General features: G+C 39.8%; 1 protein-coding gene across 3 annotated transcripts in view; it reads left to right on the top strand.

The window, feature by feature from the left end:
- Positions 1-18,625, top strand: part of TAS2R1 (taste 2 receptor member 1) — a 447,804-nt gene that overhangs the window by 425,294 nt on the left and 3,885 nt on the right. For 2 of the 3 annotated variants that reach the window (XM_065546093.2, XM_015451210.4), the window contains exon 3: positions 3,986-4,055. Coding sequence is in view for 1 of the 3 variants with exons in the window: in XM_065546092.2 (XP_065402164.1) it covers position 18,087 (1 nt within the window). In the remaining 2 variants the exon portion in view is untranslated. Of the gene's footprint in view, positions 1-3,985; positions 4,056-17,071; positions 18,088-18,625 lie in introns of those variants that run through there. The other variant, XM_065546092.2, reaches the window with a different exon arrangement.

Here is an 18,625-nt window from a genome sequence, read left to right as displayed (position 1 = left end):
GAAGGCACGGAGACTGCATCTCACCCTCAATTGAATGGGAACCCACTGAAGTAACAACCGAGAATTTACGGGTTCATTTAAATGTCAAGGCCAGCAGTAAGTGAGGGCTGTTTCTGAGGCTGACATATTCTGAGCAGAATATGGTCTTGCTTTCTCTTTTCTGGGCACTTTTGTCCTCTAGATAGAATCCATTCTTGGGCAGGCTGAAGTCCTTCTCTCACGGTGGCAAGATGGATGTGCCAGGCAACCATCCTATCTACAGAGAGCCTGCCCAGTGAGAAGTTTTGGTATTAGTTCTGACTTGATGAATTTGGGTCTCATATTTATCCCCGAATACATCTCTTTTGCTCAGGTGAGTGGATGTATTGACTGCCACACCTGGGTTTCTGTGACTGCTCCTGGATTCAGGGATGGAGTGAGCCCTATAAACAAGGGTGGAGGAGAGTGGTTCCTGCAAAGAAAGTCAGGGTGAAGACAAGCGGACAAATGCCGGATGGGCAGTAAATGGCAGCTGCCCAAATTTTATGCCTGAACCACTGGAAGGAATCTTCACCCTCACTGTGGGTATTAACATAGGAGACAGTGATACTTAATGGCTAAATGCACGTAGAGCATTTGAAATCAGATTGTGGCCCACATCTTGAAATGCTGCTTTTTAGCTGCATGACTGAGGGCAATTTCCAGACCTCTGTGCACCTCAACTTAATAATCTCTAAAGTGGAAAGAATACTGATTTCATAAAGTTGTCAAGAGGGCAAATTGATGTTATGCCTTTCAATTGTTTAGCATTTTTAGCACTAAATGAATGGTAAGTATTCTGCTTCTTCCCAAATGCCTCTGGCACCAGAATTTCTCACTGTGAATTCTTTCCATCCCACAAATAAACAGATAATTCCCATGTTATTTAATTTGTTCTGGTGCATAGAAATAAGAAAAGCTTAACAATCTTTTGATAAATCCAGCATAACATAGATAATCAAATTTATTAAATATAGCACCAATAAAAATCTACAGACCAATCTTCCTTAGAAGGAGGAAGAATTCTAAATGAAACAGCAAATAAAGTCAGCCATACATAAAGATATTAGGAAACCATGACTTGTACTAGTTCCGCAATTGTTTTCAGGAATGCAAGCTCTGACTCACCTACTCTGCTCTCGTCAGGGCTTCCTTCCACAAAGAGATGGCATCAGACAGGACAATCGAAGAGACACGAATGCACAAAACGTGATTTCTTATTTACAGTGCTCAGGTACTCCAGCTGACAATCTCATCCCTACATAATCTTATCCAACCTCATGGCTTTCAATATCCTCTATATGCTAGCAAATTCCAAATGCGTATTTCCAAACTTGATAGTTCCCACAAACTCCAAACTTACCATCCACTACATAATAACATCTCTACCTGCAGTAGCCATCTCAGGAGCATGTCCACACAGAGCTCTTGATTTTATCCTTCCTTCAACCTTCCCCTTCTTGAAAAATGGCTCCATTGCTCACCAGGGGATAATGCCAATGACCCAAGAGTAATTCTTCATTCCTCTCTTTCCCTCACTCCCCGTTCAGAGCCAACTGAATTTCCTGTTGGTGTTGCCATCAAAATCTATTCCAAATCCAGCCACTTCTTCCCATCTTGACCACCAACCTAATTTAAGCTAACAACATGCCTTGCCTGGTCTATGGCAACAGCCTTCAAATTGTTCTTTCTGCTTCCACACTTGCCTTCTCCCAACCTCCACGTATGTTCTCCAGAGTAAATGCCTTTCTTTAAATAACAGCAGTCAGAGTAAATGTTGTAGGATACAAATGTAATTATAACAAAGCTTCCCCCTCACCCAAACACTTCAGTGGGTTCCCATTCAATTGAGGGTGAGATGCAGTCTCCGTGCCTTCTCCTCGAACTTCCTCTCTGCTCTGCCCCACACATTGCAGGGTTGCTGGGCTTTGTTTATTCCTGGAATGCTGCGATCTCTTTTATTGATGGGATGGGGAGTGAGGATACCATTTCCTCCTCTCTCTGCCTGAAGTGTTCATTCCCAGATCTTCCATCCAGGTCTTTTATCACCTCCTCTCTGGGGAGGTCAGGCTTTCCTGACCACATTTTCTAATATAGCACCTCTCTCTACTTTACCTGGAATTATTTATTTCTTCACTTGTTCAACTCTCCTCTTCCCCACTACAGCGTGATTCCCAAGATGACAGAAGCTTTGTCTTGTTCATTACTATAGTCATGCACCACATAACAACATTTAGGCCAACAGAGGACTGCGTGTACAATGGTTGTTCCAGAAGATTATAACAGAGTTGAAAAATTTCGAACACCGAGTGACATCAAAGCCATTGTAATGTCCTAACACAATTACTTTATTTTTTATGAATTTAGGGTAGCCTAAGTGTATAATGTTTATAAAGTCTATAGTAGGGTAATGTCCTAGGCCTTCACATTCACTCACCTCTCACTCACTGACTTGCCCCGAGCAACTTCCAGTCCTGCAAGCTCCATTCATGGTAATTGCCTCACACACATATGACGTTTTTCATCTTTTATACCCCATTTTTACTGTACTTTTTCTATGTTTAGCTACACAAATAATACATAATTACCATTGTATTACAACTGCCTACAGCATTCAGGACAGTAACGTATTGTACAGATTTGTAGCCCAGGAGCAATAATAGACTATACCATACAGCCTAGGTGTGTAGCAGGCTATACCATCTAGGTTTGTGTAAGTGTACTCTATGATGTTTGCACAATAATGGAATTGTCTATGGCTTACTTTCTCACAGTGTATCCCCTATCCCTGTGATTAAGCAGTGCATGGCTGTAAATGCTGTGTGTTTAGAACAGTGCCTAGTTCATAAGACAAACAATAAGTGTGTGCTGGGGTATGGGAGGGAAGGAGGAAGAGAGGAAGGATAAAAAGGAAGGGAGTGAAGAAGGAAAAAGGAAAGAAAGGGAAGAGAGAGGGAGGGAGGGAGAGAGGGAAGAAGCAAGGAAGGATTTGAAATTCCACAGAGGAACTCAGTTTAGAGCTGAAGACAAAATCGTGAGGACTAGAGACTATTCCCATGATTCAACTGCCGCATCTGTGGCTTCTGTTTCCTCATTGTAACTAACAAGGGATTCTTGTTTGTAAAGCACTTTGAGTTCTTTATGTGGAAGACTTAAATTCAGTGTATTGCATTGCTCCATTATTCTATTTGCTGCAATGCAAATACATCTCAGAATATTGAGTGGAGTAAGAAAAAGCACAGAAATATATTACTAGAATAAATTGAGCAAGGGAAGGGACAAGTATATGAAGGTGATCTGAATATTAAAGACAAAAATTTTAGTCTAAAAGATCAACTGCAAATTCAAGTGGAGAGAAGCAAATGAATAGATTTGAAGAATGATTAGCCTGAAAGAATCTGGTGCTTTTTAACCAAGATGTTGTGAATTTTAAATGAAATAAATTCCAAATAGGCTTTACAAGGGACGAGCTCTGCTACAGGGAAGATTCAGAAAGGATGTCTGGGTTGGTTTGCTCAAGGTCTATTTCTTTCTTATTGAATGGTCTTATTAAATATACAACAATGTTAATACATGCACATGTTTCTTAAAGCAGGAATTGTTCCCTTGATAATGAAGTGTGAGGGCCCACTTGGGAAAGGTATTAAAACCACCACTCACTTTCAGGATGCCTCTAATACCAAAGCAAATGTCCAAGTGCTGCTGGAAAGCAGAAAGATGAACATTACAGCCTTCTACCTGATGAAAAGCTTTCCAACGTCAATCTAACTGCATGTGAAAAAAATTCGCACTTTCTTTTGAGGAGCTAAATGATTTGAATATAAATAAGCAACTCTTTCCGCCTGTCAGTTACCTCAAGAATATTTAGTGCTGTCTCCTTTAATGATTGCTCATTAAGATGAGTGCAAGTGAATGGATTTAATCAGGGTAATACGGGGTAATAATCATGTGAATTTCTCCACATCAGGTCTTGTCCCATCTGTTCCAAGCCATTTGTCCATGTAAAACTGTCAACATTCTGAGCCACTGACTGACAGGTGAGGCCAGACATGTACGTTTTTCATCTGAGAGCCAGAAATTCTCTGATGTGCCCTTCTTACTAAGCAAACTGTTTAAAGACCTAAAAGGATTTTATACTCAGGACCATTGTTTTAAAAATTGTATTTGTTGTGTTGATTGTTAAAATATTTAGTTCACTCTTGCTTAGTGCAAGAGCATGACCAATATCTGTGGCTTGATTGATGCAGTAGAATCCTCAGAGGAAGGCTGGAGAACATGTCCTTAGAGGTCTCCACCCCAGCACTGAAAGGAGGCTCATTCAGGAAGCAAAAGGGGACATTAGTTTAGCAGTCACATGAATGCTGCACACCTGCAGACAGATATCTCTCATACTTCCATCCTTCAGGGTAAGAAGAGTGAGTCTCAAGAGAGTGAGGAACGGTGAATCTTTGGCAGCCTCTGTGTGTGCTCATGGAAGAGACAGTGACAGGAATTATGTAATGAAAAAAATGTAGCACAAGCCTTACGAATTTTTATTTTTCACTCCGTGGATTCCCATTCAGAAGACCTGTTCTACACAAAATAAAGCTCTCTATGAAGGACTGTCTCTGCTCTCCAAGTTAGTTCTAACAAAAGTTATAATAGAATATCTGAGAACCAAATGGCCCCTCAGGATACTAGAATCCAAAAGCCAAATAACATGCTAACAAATAGAATTGGACTCGTTATTTCTTTTAAGTCTTTGGTGCAATATGCATTATTTCTGCTAGTTTTCTGTCAGTACTGAAAAACTGTATTGCTATCCTAGACTCAGGATGTGAACTTTTTTTTTCACTTCCCCACTTTAGTGTTCTTGTTACTTTTCTTGCAATACTGAAATGCCAGGACCTTGCTGAAGGCGCACACCACGGGATCAGTATATAAATGTCATGGCAATATGACAGCAAACAGGGATGAACTCCATGCTGGTATTATGGCCTGGGTTCTCTAGGAAGAGAGAGCTAGAAAACAATGACTGTCTTTCAAAGTGGCTTGGTAATATTTACTTTTTTCTTCTGGTAATACTTATTTTTCTTTTCCTCCCTTGTGTAATTGAGTCTGGTTATACTTAACAAACCCACCATATGTTAAACTCTAAATGAATTAATGAATAAAGAGTGCTGAGGATGAGAAGAAAGCACAAATCTGCTTCACAGAGCTGAGTCTTGCAGGGCACAGGTGGGTTAACCAAGATTTGCAATAGAAAGGACAGGTGCAATGATAGACGCTTGATTGAGAAACCAAGGAACTAGCAGTAACTGCTCTTCTGAGAGTTCTTGGCTTTCCTACAAGCGTACCTCATTTTATTTTATTGCTCTTCACTTTATTGTGCTTTACAGATTTTTTTTTTTAAAGGAATTGAACGTTTGTGGCAATTCTGTGTCAAGCAAGTTTATCGGGGTCATTTTTCCAACAGCGTGTGCTCTCTTCATGTCTCTGTCATATTTTGGTAATTCGTTCACCATCTGAAACTTTTTAAATTATTTTTGTATCATTATGGTGATCTGTGATCAATGATCTTTGATGTTCCTATTGTAATTGTTTGGGGGACACCACCAGCTGTGTCCAAACAAGATGGCAAACTTGATTGATAAACGTTGTGTGTATGCTGACTGATCCTCTACCTGGCTGTCCCATTGCACTGCTTCTCCTTGAGCCTCCCTATTCCCTGACTTGTAACAATATTAAAATGAGGCCAATTAATAACCCTGAAATGGCCTTTGAGTGTTCAAGTGAAAGGAAGAGTTGTCTGTCTCTTATTTTAAATTAAAAGCTAGAAATGGTTAATCTTAGTGAGAAAGGCACGTTGAAAGCCATGATAGGCCAAATGCTGAAGTTGTGAATGCAAAGGAAAACTGTTTGAAGAAAATTAGAAGTGCTACCCTAGTGAACATTCAAGTGATAAGAAAATAAAATAGCCTTATTGCTGACATGAAGAAAGTATTAGGGCTCTGATACAAAATCAAAGCAGCCACCACATTTCCTTAAGCCAAAGCCTAATCTAGAGCAAGGCTCTAACTCTCATCAATGGTATGAAGGCTGAGAGAGGTGAAAAAGCTGCAGAAGAAAAGTTTGAAGTTAGCAGAGGATAGATCATGCGGTTTAAGGAAAGAAGCCTTCTCTATAACATAAAGGTACAAGGTAAAGCAGCAACTGCTTATGTAGAAGCTGCAGCAATTCAGAAGATTTAGCTAGGATAGGAGATTGGGGGGAGATGGCAAATAAAGGAAAGGCCTAACGTGCATCTTCCACATGGATGGCAGAACAGCGTATGGAGACTAACATCATGATTTTTTGCTCCAAGAACCACTGCGAGAACATGCCAGGAAAACCAAAATAATTCACAGATCCTTTGAAAGAAGTGGTTTGCTGCTGCGAATTCCACAAAACAGGCAACAAACTGTGAGTTCGCAAAGCATGATAGGGGGAAAACCTACCTTTGAACACGCATACTCACTGGGGAATCTGAAAATCCAGATCACAGAAGAAGGATTTAACCTACCTAGGGATAAAGTGGATTTAGCGAGTTGTGCCAAATATAAAAGTAGAAGTAGCAGCGGGTAGTGCCTTGCATGCACTCCCAGTCTCCAGCTGGAGCCCAGGGAAGGCATCACTGTATCTCACAGGGTCCCTTGGGGAAGGCAGCCAATGCAACTGGGGAGGGGTTGCGGGGTGAAGGAAGTTCCCATCAGAAATTGGTAATAGTTTTGACTGGGTACAAATTTTCTTGAGCAGAGTCTGGGGGGTGAGTAGGAGCTGCTGTAGGTATAAGCAAGCAAGCACAGGAGCTGCTGCCAATGGAGTGGGCAGTTGGAGAGGGGTTAGGTCTGAAAGCCATGCTTGCTTTCCCAGTGGGGTACCTCATGGTCTTGGGCAAGGTCTGAGTGGGGGCACTGCTGGAGTGAGACTGGCCTTACCAACTGTGTGGGAGCTGGGTCAGGCCTCTTGCTACTGGCTGTCCCCCACTTCCCTGGTGAACTGTATGATACAGCAGAGGTAGCCAAGATTCTCTCTGGAACATATCCCCATTGGCCTGAGAACCCCCTCCCCCGCCCACATCCCCCACAGTGGCTGTGGCAAGCCCCACTCAGGGAGAGTCTGAGCCCACACCCACTAACCCTGCCTCCACCTGATGGTATTTCCCTACCTTCCATGGTAGCCAAACTCAAGACATAGAAATTCTTGGGAACTTTATGGCCCCACCTATCACCTGAGAAACCAAAATAATTACCCTGGCCATCTTAGGGCAAGCTTAAAGCTCCCTACTACTACTGCAACTAGTGCTCTCTTGAAAGTGCCATCTCTTGGCTGGAGGGCAACCAACTCAGGCCATTAAAGCAACTCAGGACAGAATAACACTGACCCCAGGAAGGAGAAGACAACACTTAATTCCACTGCCTGCAATATCCTGGGCTAAGCAGAGGCCCTGAGTCTGTCCACATGACAACTTCACTGCTAGTATAACCAGCATTCAAGAAAGCCAGCAAACTAAACCTATCCACAATCAAGGACTCTCACAGAGTCTACTTCACTTCCCTGACACCTCCACCAGAGCAGGTACTGGTATCCATGTCCTGGGAGACCTGAAGACAGATCACATCACAGGACTCTGCAGACGTCCCCTGATACCAGTCCAGAGCTTGGTAGCCTGCTGGATGGCTAAACCCAGAAGAATAGCAACAATCACTGCAGTCATTCCAGCTGTCAGGAAGCCTCATCCCTAGGGGAAGAAAAAGAGCACCACATTGAGGGATCACCCCATGGGACAAGAGAATCTTAACAGCAGGCCTTGAGTTTTAGACCTCTCCACTGAAATAGTCTACCCAAATGATAAGGAACCAGAAAAGTAATTCTGGTAATATGATAAACAGGTTTCTATAATACCCCCAAACATCACACACACTGGCTCCCCAGCAATGGATCCAAACCAAGAAGAAATCTCTGAAGAGCCAGATAAAGGATTCAGAAGTTGATTATTCAACTGCTTAACAAGATACCAGAGAAAGGTGAAGACCAACTTAAAAGAAATTTTAAAAATGTAGGCTATGGATGAAAAATTATCCAGAGAAATATATATCATTAAAACAATAACAAGTTCTGGAAACAAAAGACACACTTGGAGAAATACAAAATGCACTGGAAAGTTTCAACAATAAAACTGAACAAGTAGAAGAAAGAAATTCAGAGCTTGAAGACAAGGCTTTTGAATTCAATCAGAAAAAGGCAAATAAAGAATTTTAAAAAATGAACAAAGCCTCCAAGAAATTTGGGATTATGTTAAATGGCCAAACCTATGAATAATTGGTGTTTTTGAGGAAGAAGAGAAATCTAAAAGTTTGGAAAAGTATTTGAGGAAATAATTGAGCAAAGTTTCCCTGGCATTCCTAGATATCTAGACATCCAAATACAAGAAACTCAAAGAAAACCTGGGAAATTCATCACAAAAAATCATCACCTAGTCAAGTAGTCATCAGGTTATCTAAAGTCAAGACAAAGGAAAGAATCTTAAGAGCTATGAAACAAAAGCATCAGATAACCCTTAAAGGAAAAACCTATCAGATTAACAGCAGACTTCTCAGCAAAAACCTTACAAGCCAGAAAGCATTGGGGTTCCATTTTTATCCTCCTGAAACAAAATAATTGCCAGCCAAGAATTTTGTACCTAGCAAAACTAAGCTTCATAAATGAAGGACACAAAGTCTTTTTCAGACAAACAAATGCTAAGAGAATTTGCCACTACTAAGCCAGCACTACAAAAAGTGCTAAAGGAATTCTAAATCTTGAAACAAAACCTTGAAATACACCAAAATGGAACCTCCTTAAAGCATAAATATCACAGGGCCTATAAAATAATAACACAATGGAAAAAAACCCAAGGTATTAAGGCAACAACTAGCACAATGAATAGAAAGTACCTCACATCTCAATACTATCATTGAACGTAAATGGCCTAAATGCTTCACTTAAAAGACACAGAATGGCAGAATGGATTAAAAATCCACCAATTAAGTATCTGCTGTCTTTAAGAGACTCACCCAAACATAAGAACTCACTTAGGGTAAAGGGGTGGAAAAAGATATCCCATACAAATGGACACCAAAAGCAAGCAGGAGTAGCTATTCTTATATCAGGCAAAATAGACTCTAAAGCAACAACAGTAGAAAAGAGACAAAGAGGGACATTATATAATGATAAAATGGATAATCCAACAGGAAAATATCATAATCCTAAATATATATGCACCTAACACTGGAGCTCCCAAATTTATAAAACAATTACTACTAGACCTAAGAAATGAGATAGATGAGGGACTCCAATACTCCACTAATAGCACTAGACAGCTCATCAAGACAGAAAGTCAACAAAGAAAAAATGGACTTAAACTATACCCTAGAACAAATGGACTTAATAGATATTTACAGAACATACTACCAAACAACTGCAGAATATGCATTATTTTCTTCAGTACATGGAACATTCTCCAATATAGACCATATGATGGGTCACAAAACAGGTCTCAATAAATTTAAGAAAATCAAAATTATATCAAGTACACTCTCAGACTGCAGTGAAATGAAACTGGAAGTTAACTCCATAAGGAACTCTCAAAACTGTACAAATACATGGAAATAAATAATCTGCTTTTGAATAATCTTTGGGTCAACAATGAAATGGAGATGGAAATTAAAAAAATTCATTGAGCTGAGCAATAATAGTGAGACAACTTATTAAAACCTCTGGGATGCAGCCAAAGCAGTGTTAGGAGGAAAGTTCTTAGCATTAAATGCCTACTTCAGAAAGTCTGAAAGAGCACATATAAATAATCCAAGGTCACACCTCAAGGAACTAGAGAAACAAGAACAAACAAAACCCATACCTGGCAGAAAAAAAAAAAAAAAAAAAAAAAAAAGGAAATAACAAAGACCAGAACAGAACTAAATGAAATTGAAATAAAAACAGCACAAAAGATAAATGAAACAGCTGGTTCTTTGAAAAGATAAACAAAATTGATAGACCATTAGTGAGATTAACCAAGAAAAGATGAGAGAAGATCCAAATAGTCTCAATTAGAAATGAAACAGGAAATATTACAGCCGATACCATAGAAACATAAAAAATTATTCAAGGCAACTATGAACACCTTTACACACAAAAACTAGAAAATCTAGAGGAGGTGGATAAAATATACAATCCTCCCAGATTAAGTCAGGAAGAAATAGAAACTCTGAACAGACCAATAACAAGTGACAAGACTGAAACAGTAGTAAAAAAAAAAAAAAAAAAAAAAAAATCACCAACAAAAATGTCCAGGACCAAAGGGGTTCAGAGCTGAATTCTATCAGATATTCAAAGAAGAATTGGTACCAATCTTACTAAAACTATTCCAGAAGATAGAGAAAGAGGGAATCCTCCTTATGTCATTCTGTGAAGCCAGTATCACCCTAATATCAAAACCAGGAAAGGACATAACAAAAAAAGCAAACTACAGACCAATATCCCCGATGAACATAGATGCAAACATCCCCAACAGAATACTAGCTAACCAAATTCAACAGCATATCAAAAAGATAATCCACCATGATCAAGTGGATTTTATACTAGGGATGCAGGAATATTTTAACATATACAAGTCAATACATGTGATACATCACATAAACAGAATTAAAAACAAAAACCATATGAACATCTCAATAGATACAGGAAAAACATTTGACAAAATCTAGCATCCCTTTATGATTAAAACCCTTAGCAACACTGGCATAGAAGGGACATACCTCAAGATTGTAAAATCCGTCTATGACAAACCCACAGCCAACATTATACTGAATGGGAAAAACTTAAGAATATTCTCCCTGAGAACTGAAACAAGACAAGGATGTCCACTTTTACCACTTTTATTCAACATAGTACTGGAAGTCCTAGCCAGAGCAATCAAACAAGAGAAAGAAATAAAGGGCATCCAAGTCAGTAAAGAGGAAGTCAAACTGTTGTTGTTCACCAGTAATATGATTGTATACCTAAAAAACCCCAAAGACACATCAAAAAAGCTCCTAGATCAGATAAATGAATTCAGTAAAGTTTCAGAAAACAAAGTCATTGTACACAAATCAGTAGGACTGCTATACACCAACAATGGGCAAGCTGAGAAACAAATCAAGAACTCAATCCCTTTTACAACAGCTGCAAAAAAAAAAAAAAAACCAACTTAGTAATATATCTAACCAAGGAGGTGAAAGATCTCTGCAAGGAAAAATACAAAACGCTGCTGAAAGAAATCGTCTATGACACAAACAAATGAAAACACATCCCATGCTCATGGATGGGTAGAATCAATATTATGAAAATGACCATACTGCCAAAAGCAATCTACAAATTCAATGCAATTCCCATCAAAATGCCACGATCATTCTTCACAGAACTAGAAAAAACCTAAAAGTCATATAGAAACAAAAAAGAGACCACATAGCCAAAGCAAGATCATAGAACAACAACAACAACAAAAAACCTGGAAGCATCACAAAACCTGACTTCAGACTATATTAAAAAGTTGTAGTTACCAAAACAGCATGGTATTGTTATAAAAACAGGCACATAGACCGATGGGACAAAATAGCCAACCCAGAAATAAAGTCAAATACTTATAGGCAATTGATCTTTGACAAAGCAAACAAAAACATAAAGTGGGAAAAAGACACCATATTCAACAATTACTGCTGAGATAATTGGAAAGCCACATGTAGAAGAATGAAACTGGATCCTCTTCTTTCACCTTATAAAAACAACCTCAAGATATATCAAAGACTTAAATCTAACACCTAAAACCATAAAAGTTCAAGAAGGTAACATCAGAAAAACTCTTCTTTACATTGGCTCAGGCAAAGAGTTCATGACCAAGAACCCAAAAGCAAATGCAGCAAAACCAAAAATAAATAGGTGGGACCTAATTAAACTAAAAAGTTTCTGCACATTAAAAGAAATAATCAGCAGAGTAAACAGATGACCCACAGAACAGGAGAAAATATTTACAAATTATGCATCTGACAAAGAACTAATATCCAGAATCACAAGGAACTCCGACAAATCAGCATTAAAAAAACAAATAATCCCATCAAAACGCGGGCAAAGGATATGAATAGACAAGTCTCAAAAGAAGATATACAAATATCCAACAACATATGAAAAAAAAGCTCAGCATCACTAATTATCAGGGAAACACAAATTAAAACCACAATGAGATACCACCTTGCTCTTGCAAGAATGGCCACAATTAAAAAAATCAAAAAATAATAGATGTTGGTGTGGATGTGGTGTAAAGGGAACACTTTTACACTGCTGGTGGGAATGTAAACTAGTACAACCACTGTGAAAAACAATATGGAGATTACTTAAAGAACTAAAAGTAGGACTATCATTTGATCCAGCAATCCCACTCCTGGGTATCTACCCAGAGGAAAAGAAGTCATTATATGAAAAAGACACTTGCACATGCATGTTTATAGCAGCACAATTTGAAAATACAGAAATATGGAACCAGCCTAAGTGTCCATCGATGAATGAGTGGATAAAGAAAATTTATATATATATATATACACACACACACACACACACACACACACACACACACCCCATGGAATGCTAAGCCATAAAAAGTGAATGCAACCTATTGCTCAGCAAAAAATAGCTTTTTAAAAATAGTACTGCTCATTGAAAATGCATCTAATTAACTAAGAGCTTTGATGGAGATGTACAAGGAAATAAATGTTTTTATGCCCGCCAATACAACATCCATTCTGCAACACATGGATCAAGAAGTAGTTTTGACATCCAAGTCTTATTATTTATAAAATACTTTCCATAAGGCTACAGCTGCCATAGTGATTTCTCTGATGTACCTGAACAAAGTAAATTGAAAACTTTCTGGAAAGAATTCACTATTTTAGATACCACGAAGAACATTTGTGACTCATGGAAGGAGGTAAAAAAATAATCAATAACAGGAGTATAAAAGAATTTGAGGGGCGGAGCAAGATGGCCGAATAGGAACAGCTCCAGTCTCCAACTCCCAGCGCGAGCAACACAGAAGACCGGTGATTTCTGCATTTTCAACTGAGGTACTGGGTTCATCTCACTGGGGAGTGCCGGACGATCGGTGCTGGTCAGCTGCTGCAGCCCAACCAGTGAGAGCTGAAGCAGGGCGAGGCATTGCCTCACCTGGGAAGCGCAAGGGGGAAGGGAATCCCTTTTCCTAGCCAGGGAAACTGAGACACACAACACCTGGAAAATTGGGTAACTCCCACCCCAATACTGCGCTTTAAGCAAACAGGCACACCAGGAGATCATATCCCACACCTGGCCGGGAGGGTCCCACACCCACAGAGCCTCCCTCATTGCTAGCACAGCAGTCTGTGATCTACCAGCAAGGCAGCAGCAAGGCTGGGGGAGGGGCGCCTGCCATTGCTGAGGCTTAAGTAGGTAAACAAAGCTGCTGGGAAGCTCGAACTGGGTGGAGCTCACAGCAGCTCAAGGAAACCTGCCTGTCTCTGTAGACTCCACCTATAGGGACAGGGCAATAAAAAACGCAGCCGAAACCTCTGCAGATGCAAACGACTCTGTCTGACAGCTTTGAAGAGAGCAGTGGATCTCCCAACACAGAGGTTGAGATCTGAGAAGGGACAGACACCCTGCTCAAGTGGGTCCCTGACCCCTGAGTAGCCTAACTGGGAGACATCCCCCACTAGGGGCAGTCTGACACCCCACACCTCACAGGGTGGAGTACACCCCTGAGAGGAAGCTTCCAAAGCAAGAATCAGACAGGTACACTCGCTGTTCAGAAATATTCTATCTTCTGCAGCCTCTGCTGCTGATACCCAGGCAAACAGGGTCTGGAGTGGACCTCAAGCAATCTCCAACAGACCTACAGCTGAGGGTCCTGACTGTTAGAAGGAAAACTATCAAACAGGAAGGACACCTACACCAAAACCCCATCAGTACATCACCATCATCAAAGACCAGAGGCAGATAAAACCACAAAGATGGGGAAAAAGCAGGGCAGAAAAGCTGGAAATTCAAAAAAAAATAAGAGCGCATCTCCCCCGGCAAAGGAGCGCAGCTCATCGCCAGCAACGGATCAAAGCTGGACGGAGAATGACTTTGACGAGATGAGAGAAGAAGGCTTCAGTCCATCAAATTTCTCAGAGCTAAAGGAGGAATTACGTACCCAGCGCAAAGAAACTAAAAATCTTGAAAAAAAAGTGGAAGAATTGATGGCTAGAGTAATTAATGCAGAGAAGGTCATAATTAATGCAGAGAAGGAGGAGTTGGTACCATTCCTTCTGAAACTATTCCAATCAATAGAAAAAGAGGGAATCCTCCCTAACTCATTTTATGAGGCCAACATCATCCTGATACCAAAGCCTGACAGAGATACAACAAAAAAAGAGAATTTTAGACCAATATCCCTGATGAACATCGATGCAAAAATCCTCAATAAAATACTGGCAAACCGGATTCAGCAACACATCAAAAAGCTTATCCACCATGATCAAGTGGGCTTCATCCCTGGGATGCAAGGCTGGTTCAACATTCGCAAATCAATAAACATAATCCAGCATATAAACAGAACCAAAGACAAGAACCACATGATTATCTCAATAGATGCAGAAAAGGCTTTTGACAAAATTCAACAGACCTTCATGCTAAAAACGCTCAATAAATTCGGTATTGATGGAACGTACCTCAAAATAATAAGAGCTATCTATGACAAACCCACAGCCAATATCATACTGAATGGGCAAAAACTGGAAAAATTCCCTTTGAAAACTGGCACAAGACAGGGATGCCCTCTCTCACCACTCCTATTCAACATAGTGTTGGAAGTTCTGGCTAGGGCAATTAGGCAAGAGAAAGAAATCAAGGGTATTCAGTTAGGAAAAGAAGAAGTCAAATTGTCCCTGTTTGCAGATGACATGATTGTATATTTAGAAAACCCCATTGTCTCAGCCCAAAATCTCCTTAAGCTGATAAGCAACTTCAGCAAAGTCTCAGGATACAAAATTAATGTGCAAAAATCACAAGCATTCTTATACACCAGTAACAGACAAACAGAGAGCCAAATCAGGAATGAACTTCCATTCACAATTGCTTCAAAGAGAATAAAATACCTAGGAATCCAACTTACAAGGGATGTAAAGGACCTCTTCAAGGAGAACTACAAACCACTGCTCAGTGAAATCAAAGAGGACACAAACAAATGGAAGAACATACCATGCTCATGGATAGGAAGAATCAATATCGTGAAAATGGCCATACTGCCCAAGGTAATTTATAGATTCAATGCCATCCCCATCAAGCTACCAATGAGTTTCTTCACAGAATTGGAAAAAACTGCTTTAAAGTTCATATGGAACCAAAAAAGAGCCCGCATCTCCAAGACAATCCTAAGTCAAAAGAACAAAGCTGGAGGCATCACGCTACCTGACTTCAAACTATACTACAAGGCTACAGTAACCAAAACAGCATGGTACTGGTACCAAAACAGAGATATAGACCAACAGAACAGAACAGAGTCCTCAGAAATAATACCACACATCTACAGCCATCTGATCTTTGACAAACCTGAGAGAAACAAGAAATGGGGAAAGGATTCCCTATTTAATAAATGGTGCTGGGAAAATTGGCTAGCCATAAGTAGAAAGCTGCAACTGGATCCTTTCCTTACTCCTTATACGAAAATTAATTCAAGATGGATTAGAGACTTAAATGTTAGACCTAATACCATAAAAATCCTAGAGGAAAACCTAGGTAGTACCATTCAGGACATAGGCATGGGCAAAGACTTCATGTCTAAAACACCAAAAGCAACGGCAGCAAAAGCCAAGATTGACAAATGGGATCTCATTAAACTAAAGAGCTTCTGCACAGCAAAAGAAACTACCATCAGAGTGAACAGGCAACCTACAGAATGGGAGAAGATTTTTGCAATCTACTCATCTGACAAAGGGCTAATATCCAGAACCTACAAAGAACTCAAACAAATTTACAAGAAAAAACAAACAACCCCATCAAAAAGTGGGCAAAGGATATGAACAGACATTTCTCAAAGGAAGACATTCATACAGCCAACAGACACATGAAAAAGTGCTCATCATCACTGGCCATCAGAGAAATGCAAATCAAAACCACAATGAGATACCATCTCACACCAGTTAGAATGGCGATCATTAAAAAGTCAGGAAACAACAGGTGCTGGAGAGGATGTGGAGAAATAGGAACACTTTTACACTGTTGGTGGGACTGTAAACTAGTTCAACCATTATGGAAAACAGTATGGCGATTCCTCAAGGATCTAGAACTAGATGTACCATATGACCCAGCCATCCCATTACTGGGTATATACCCAAAGGATTATAAATTATGCTGCTATAAAGACACATGCACACGTATGTTTATTGCAGCACTATTCACAATAGCAAAGACTTGGAATCAACCCAAATGTCCATCAGTGACAGATTGGATTAAGAAAATGTGGCACATATACACCATGGAATACTATGCAGCCATAAAAAAGGATGAGTTTGTGTCCTTTGTAGGGACATGGATGCAGCTGGAAACCATCATTCTTAGCAAACTATCACAAGAACAGAAAACCAAACACCGCATGTTCTCACTCATAGGTGGGAAATGAACAATGAGATCACTTGGACTCAGGAAGGGGAACATCACACACCGGGGCCTATCATGGGGAGGGGGGAGGGGGGAGGGATTGCGTTGGGAGTTATACCTGATGTAAATGACGAGTTGATGGGTGCAGCACACCAATATGGCACAAGTATACATATGTAACAAACCTGCACGTTATGCACATGTACCCTACAACTTAAAGTATAATAAAAAAAAAAAAAAAAAAAAAAAAAAAAGAATTGATTCCAGCCCTCCTGGATGACTTGGAGGGGTTCAAGACCTCAGTGAAGGAAATAGCTGGAGATGTGGTGGAAATAGAATGAGAACTAGAATTAGAATTGGAGCCTGAAGATGAGACTGAATTGCTGTCATCTTATGATGAAGTTTTTAAGAGATGAGGAAGTGCTTCTTACAGATGAGCAAATAATTTCTTGAGATGGAAACTACTCCTGGTAAAGAAGTTGTGAACATTGTTGAAATGACAACAGAGGATTTAGAACACTTCAAAACTTAGTTAATAAAGTAGTGGCATGGTTTGAGAGGACTGACTCCAGTTTTGAAAGTTCTACCATGGGTAAAATGCTGTCAGACAACATCACATGCTACAAAGAGGTCTTTTGTGAAAGGAAGAGTTCATCAATGCACAAAATTGATTGTTGTCTCATTTTAGGAAATTGCCACAGTCACCTAACCTTCATTAACCACCAGCCTGATCAGTCAGCAGCCATCAACATTGAGGCAAGACCCTCCACCAACAAAAAGATTATAACTCATTGAAGGCTCGGATGATCATTAGCGTTTTTTGGTAATAAAGTATTTTCAATTAAAGTATGTATATCTTTTTTAAGACATAGTGCTATTGCACACTTAATAGACCATAGTTTAGTATAAACATAATTTTTATATGTCTTGGAAAACCAACAAATTAGTGTGACTGGCCTTATCGCAATATTCTTGTATTTTGGTGGTCTAGAATTGAATGCACAGTATTATGGAAGTATGCTTGTATTTCATAGCTGCATGCCCTTATATTTTTGTTTTTCTAAGCTGCAGAATGTGAAATTTCAAAGCTGCTTCTTCTTTCTACTCGAGGGAAAACAAGGCTCATCCTCCTGGCATGCTTGCATTTGGACCTATTCTGATAGCATCTGCTCATGAACGCCTCCCTTGGTGCTTCCTTGAAGACGATCCTGTCTCTTTCCTTCATCTCACTGTAGTTGTGTCAGGAAGAACAAAGTGAGCCCAAGATGGCATAGACGGTCCTATTCAGAGAAGAGCCATAAAAGAACCTACAGATTTACTCTCACTACTAATTTTTTTAAATATGACTTCCCTTCCAGTTTTCTAAAAGTAAGATTAATCTTAAGTATTCTTTACGACAAATTTAGACAAAGTAACACATTCATTAAGACATATGTCTCATTATCGGGTCTGCCAGGTAACTTTTGATTAAGTGCTAAGTTGGAGATGCTTTAATTCCCTCAATGTTTATTGAATTGGTCCCCACTTTGTGCTCTGGTGATGAATTGTCTAAAGAACTAACTTGACTGGGAGTGGTGGCTCATGCCTATAATCCTAATACCTCAGGAGGCCAAGGCAGGAGAATTGCTTGAGGTCAGGAGGTTAAGGCTAGCCTAGGCAATGTAGCAAGACTCCATGTCTACGAAAGTTTTTTAAAAAGCAGTCAGGCATGGTGGTTCATATCTATAGTCCTAGCTACTCAGAAGGCTGAGGCAGGAGGATTACCTGAGCCTAGGAATTTGAAGCTTCAGTGAGCTGCGATTATACCATTGCACTCCAACTTAGGTGACAAAGCAAGACTCTGTCTCTAAAGAGAGAGAGAGAGAACTTAGTTTTATATCACATTATATATGTGGTTTGCTCTGCC

This window comes from Macaca fascicularis, chromosome 6 (genome assembly GCF_037993035.2).
Source record: "Macaca fascicularis isolate 582-1 chromosome 6, T2T-MFA8v1.1".
Lineage (NCBI taxonomy): Eukaryota > Metazoa > Chordata > Mammalia > Primates > Cercopithecidae > Macaca > Macaca fascicularis.
Note: the sequence above shows the minus strand (reverse complement) of the source record. Positions and strands in the feature narration are given on the sequence as shown.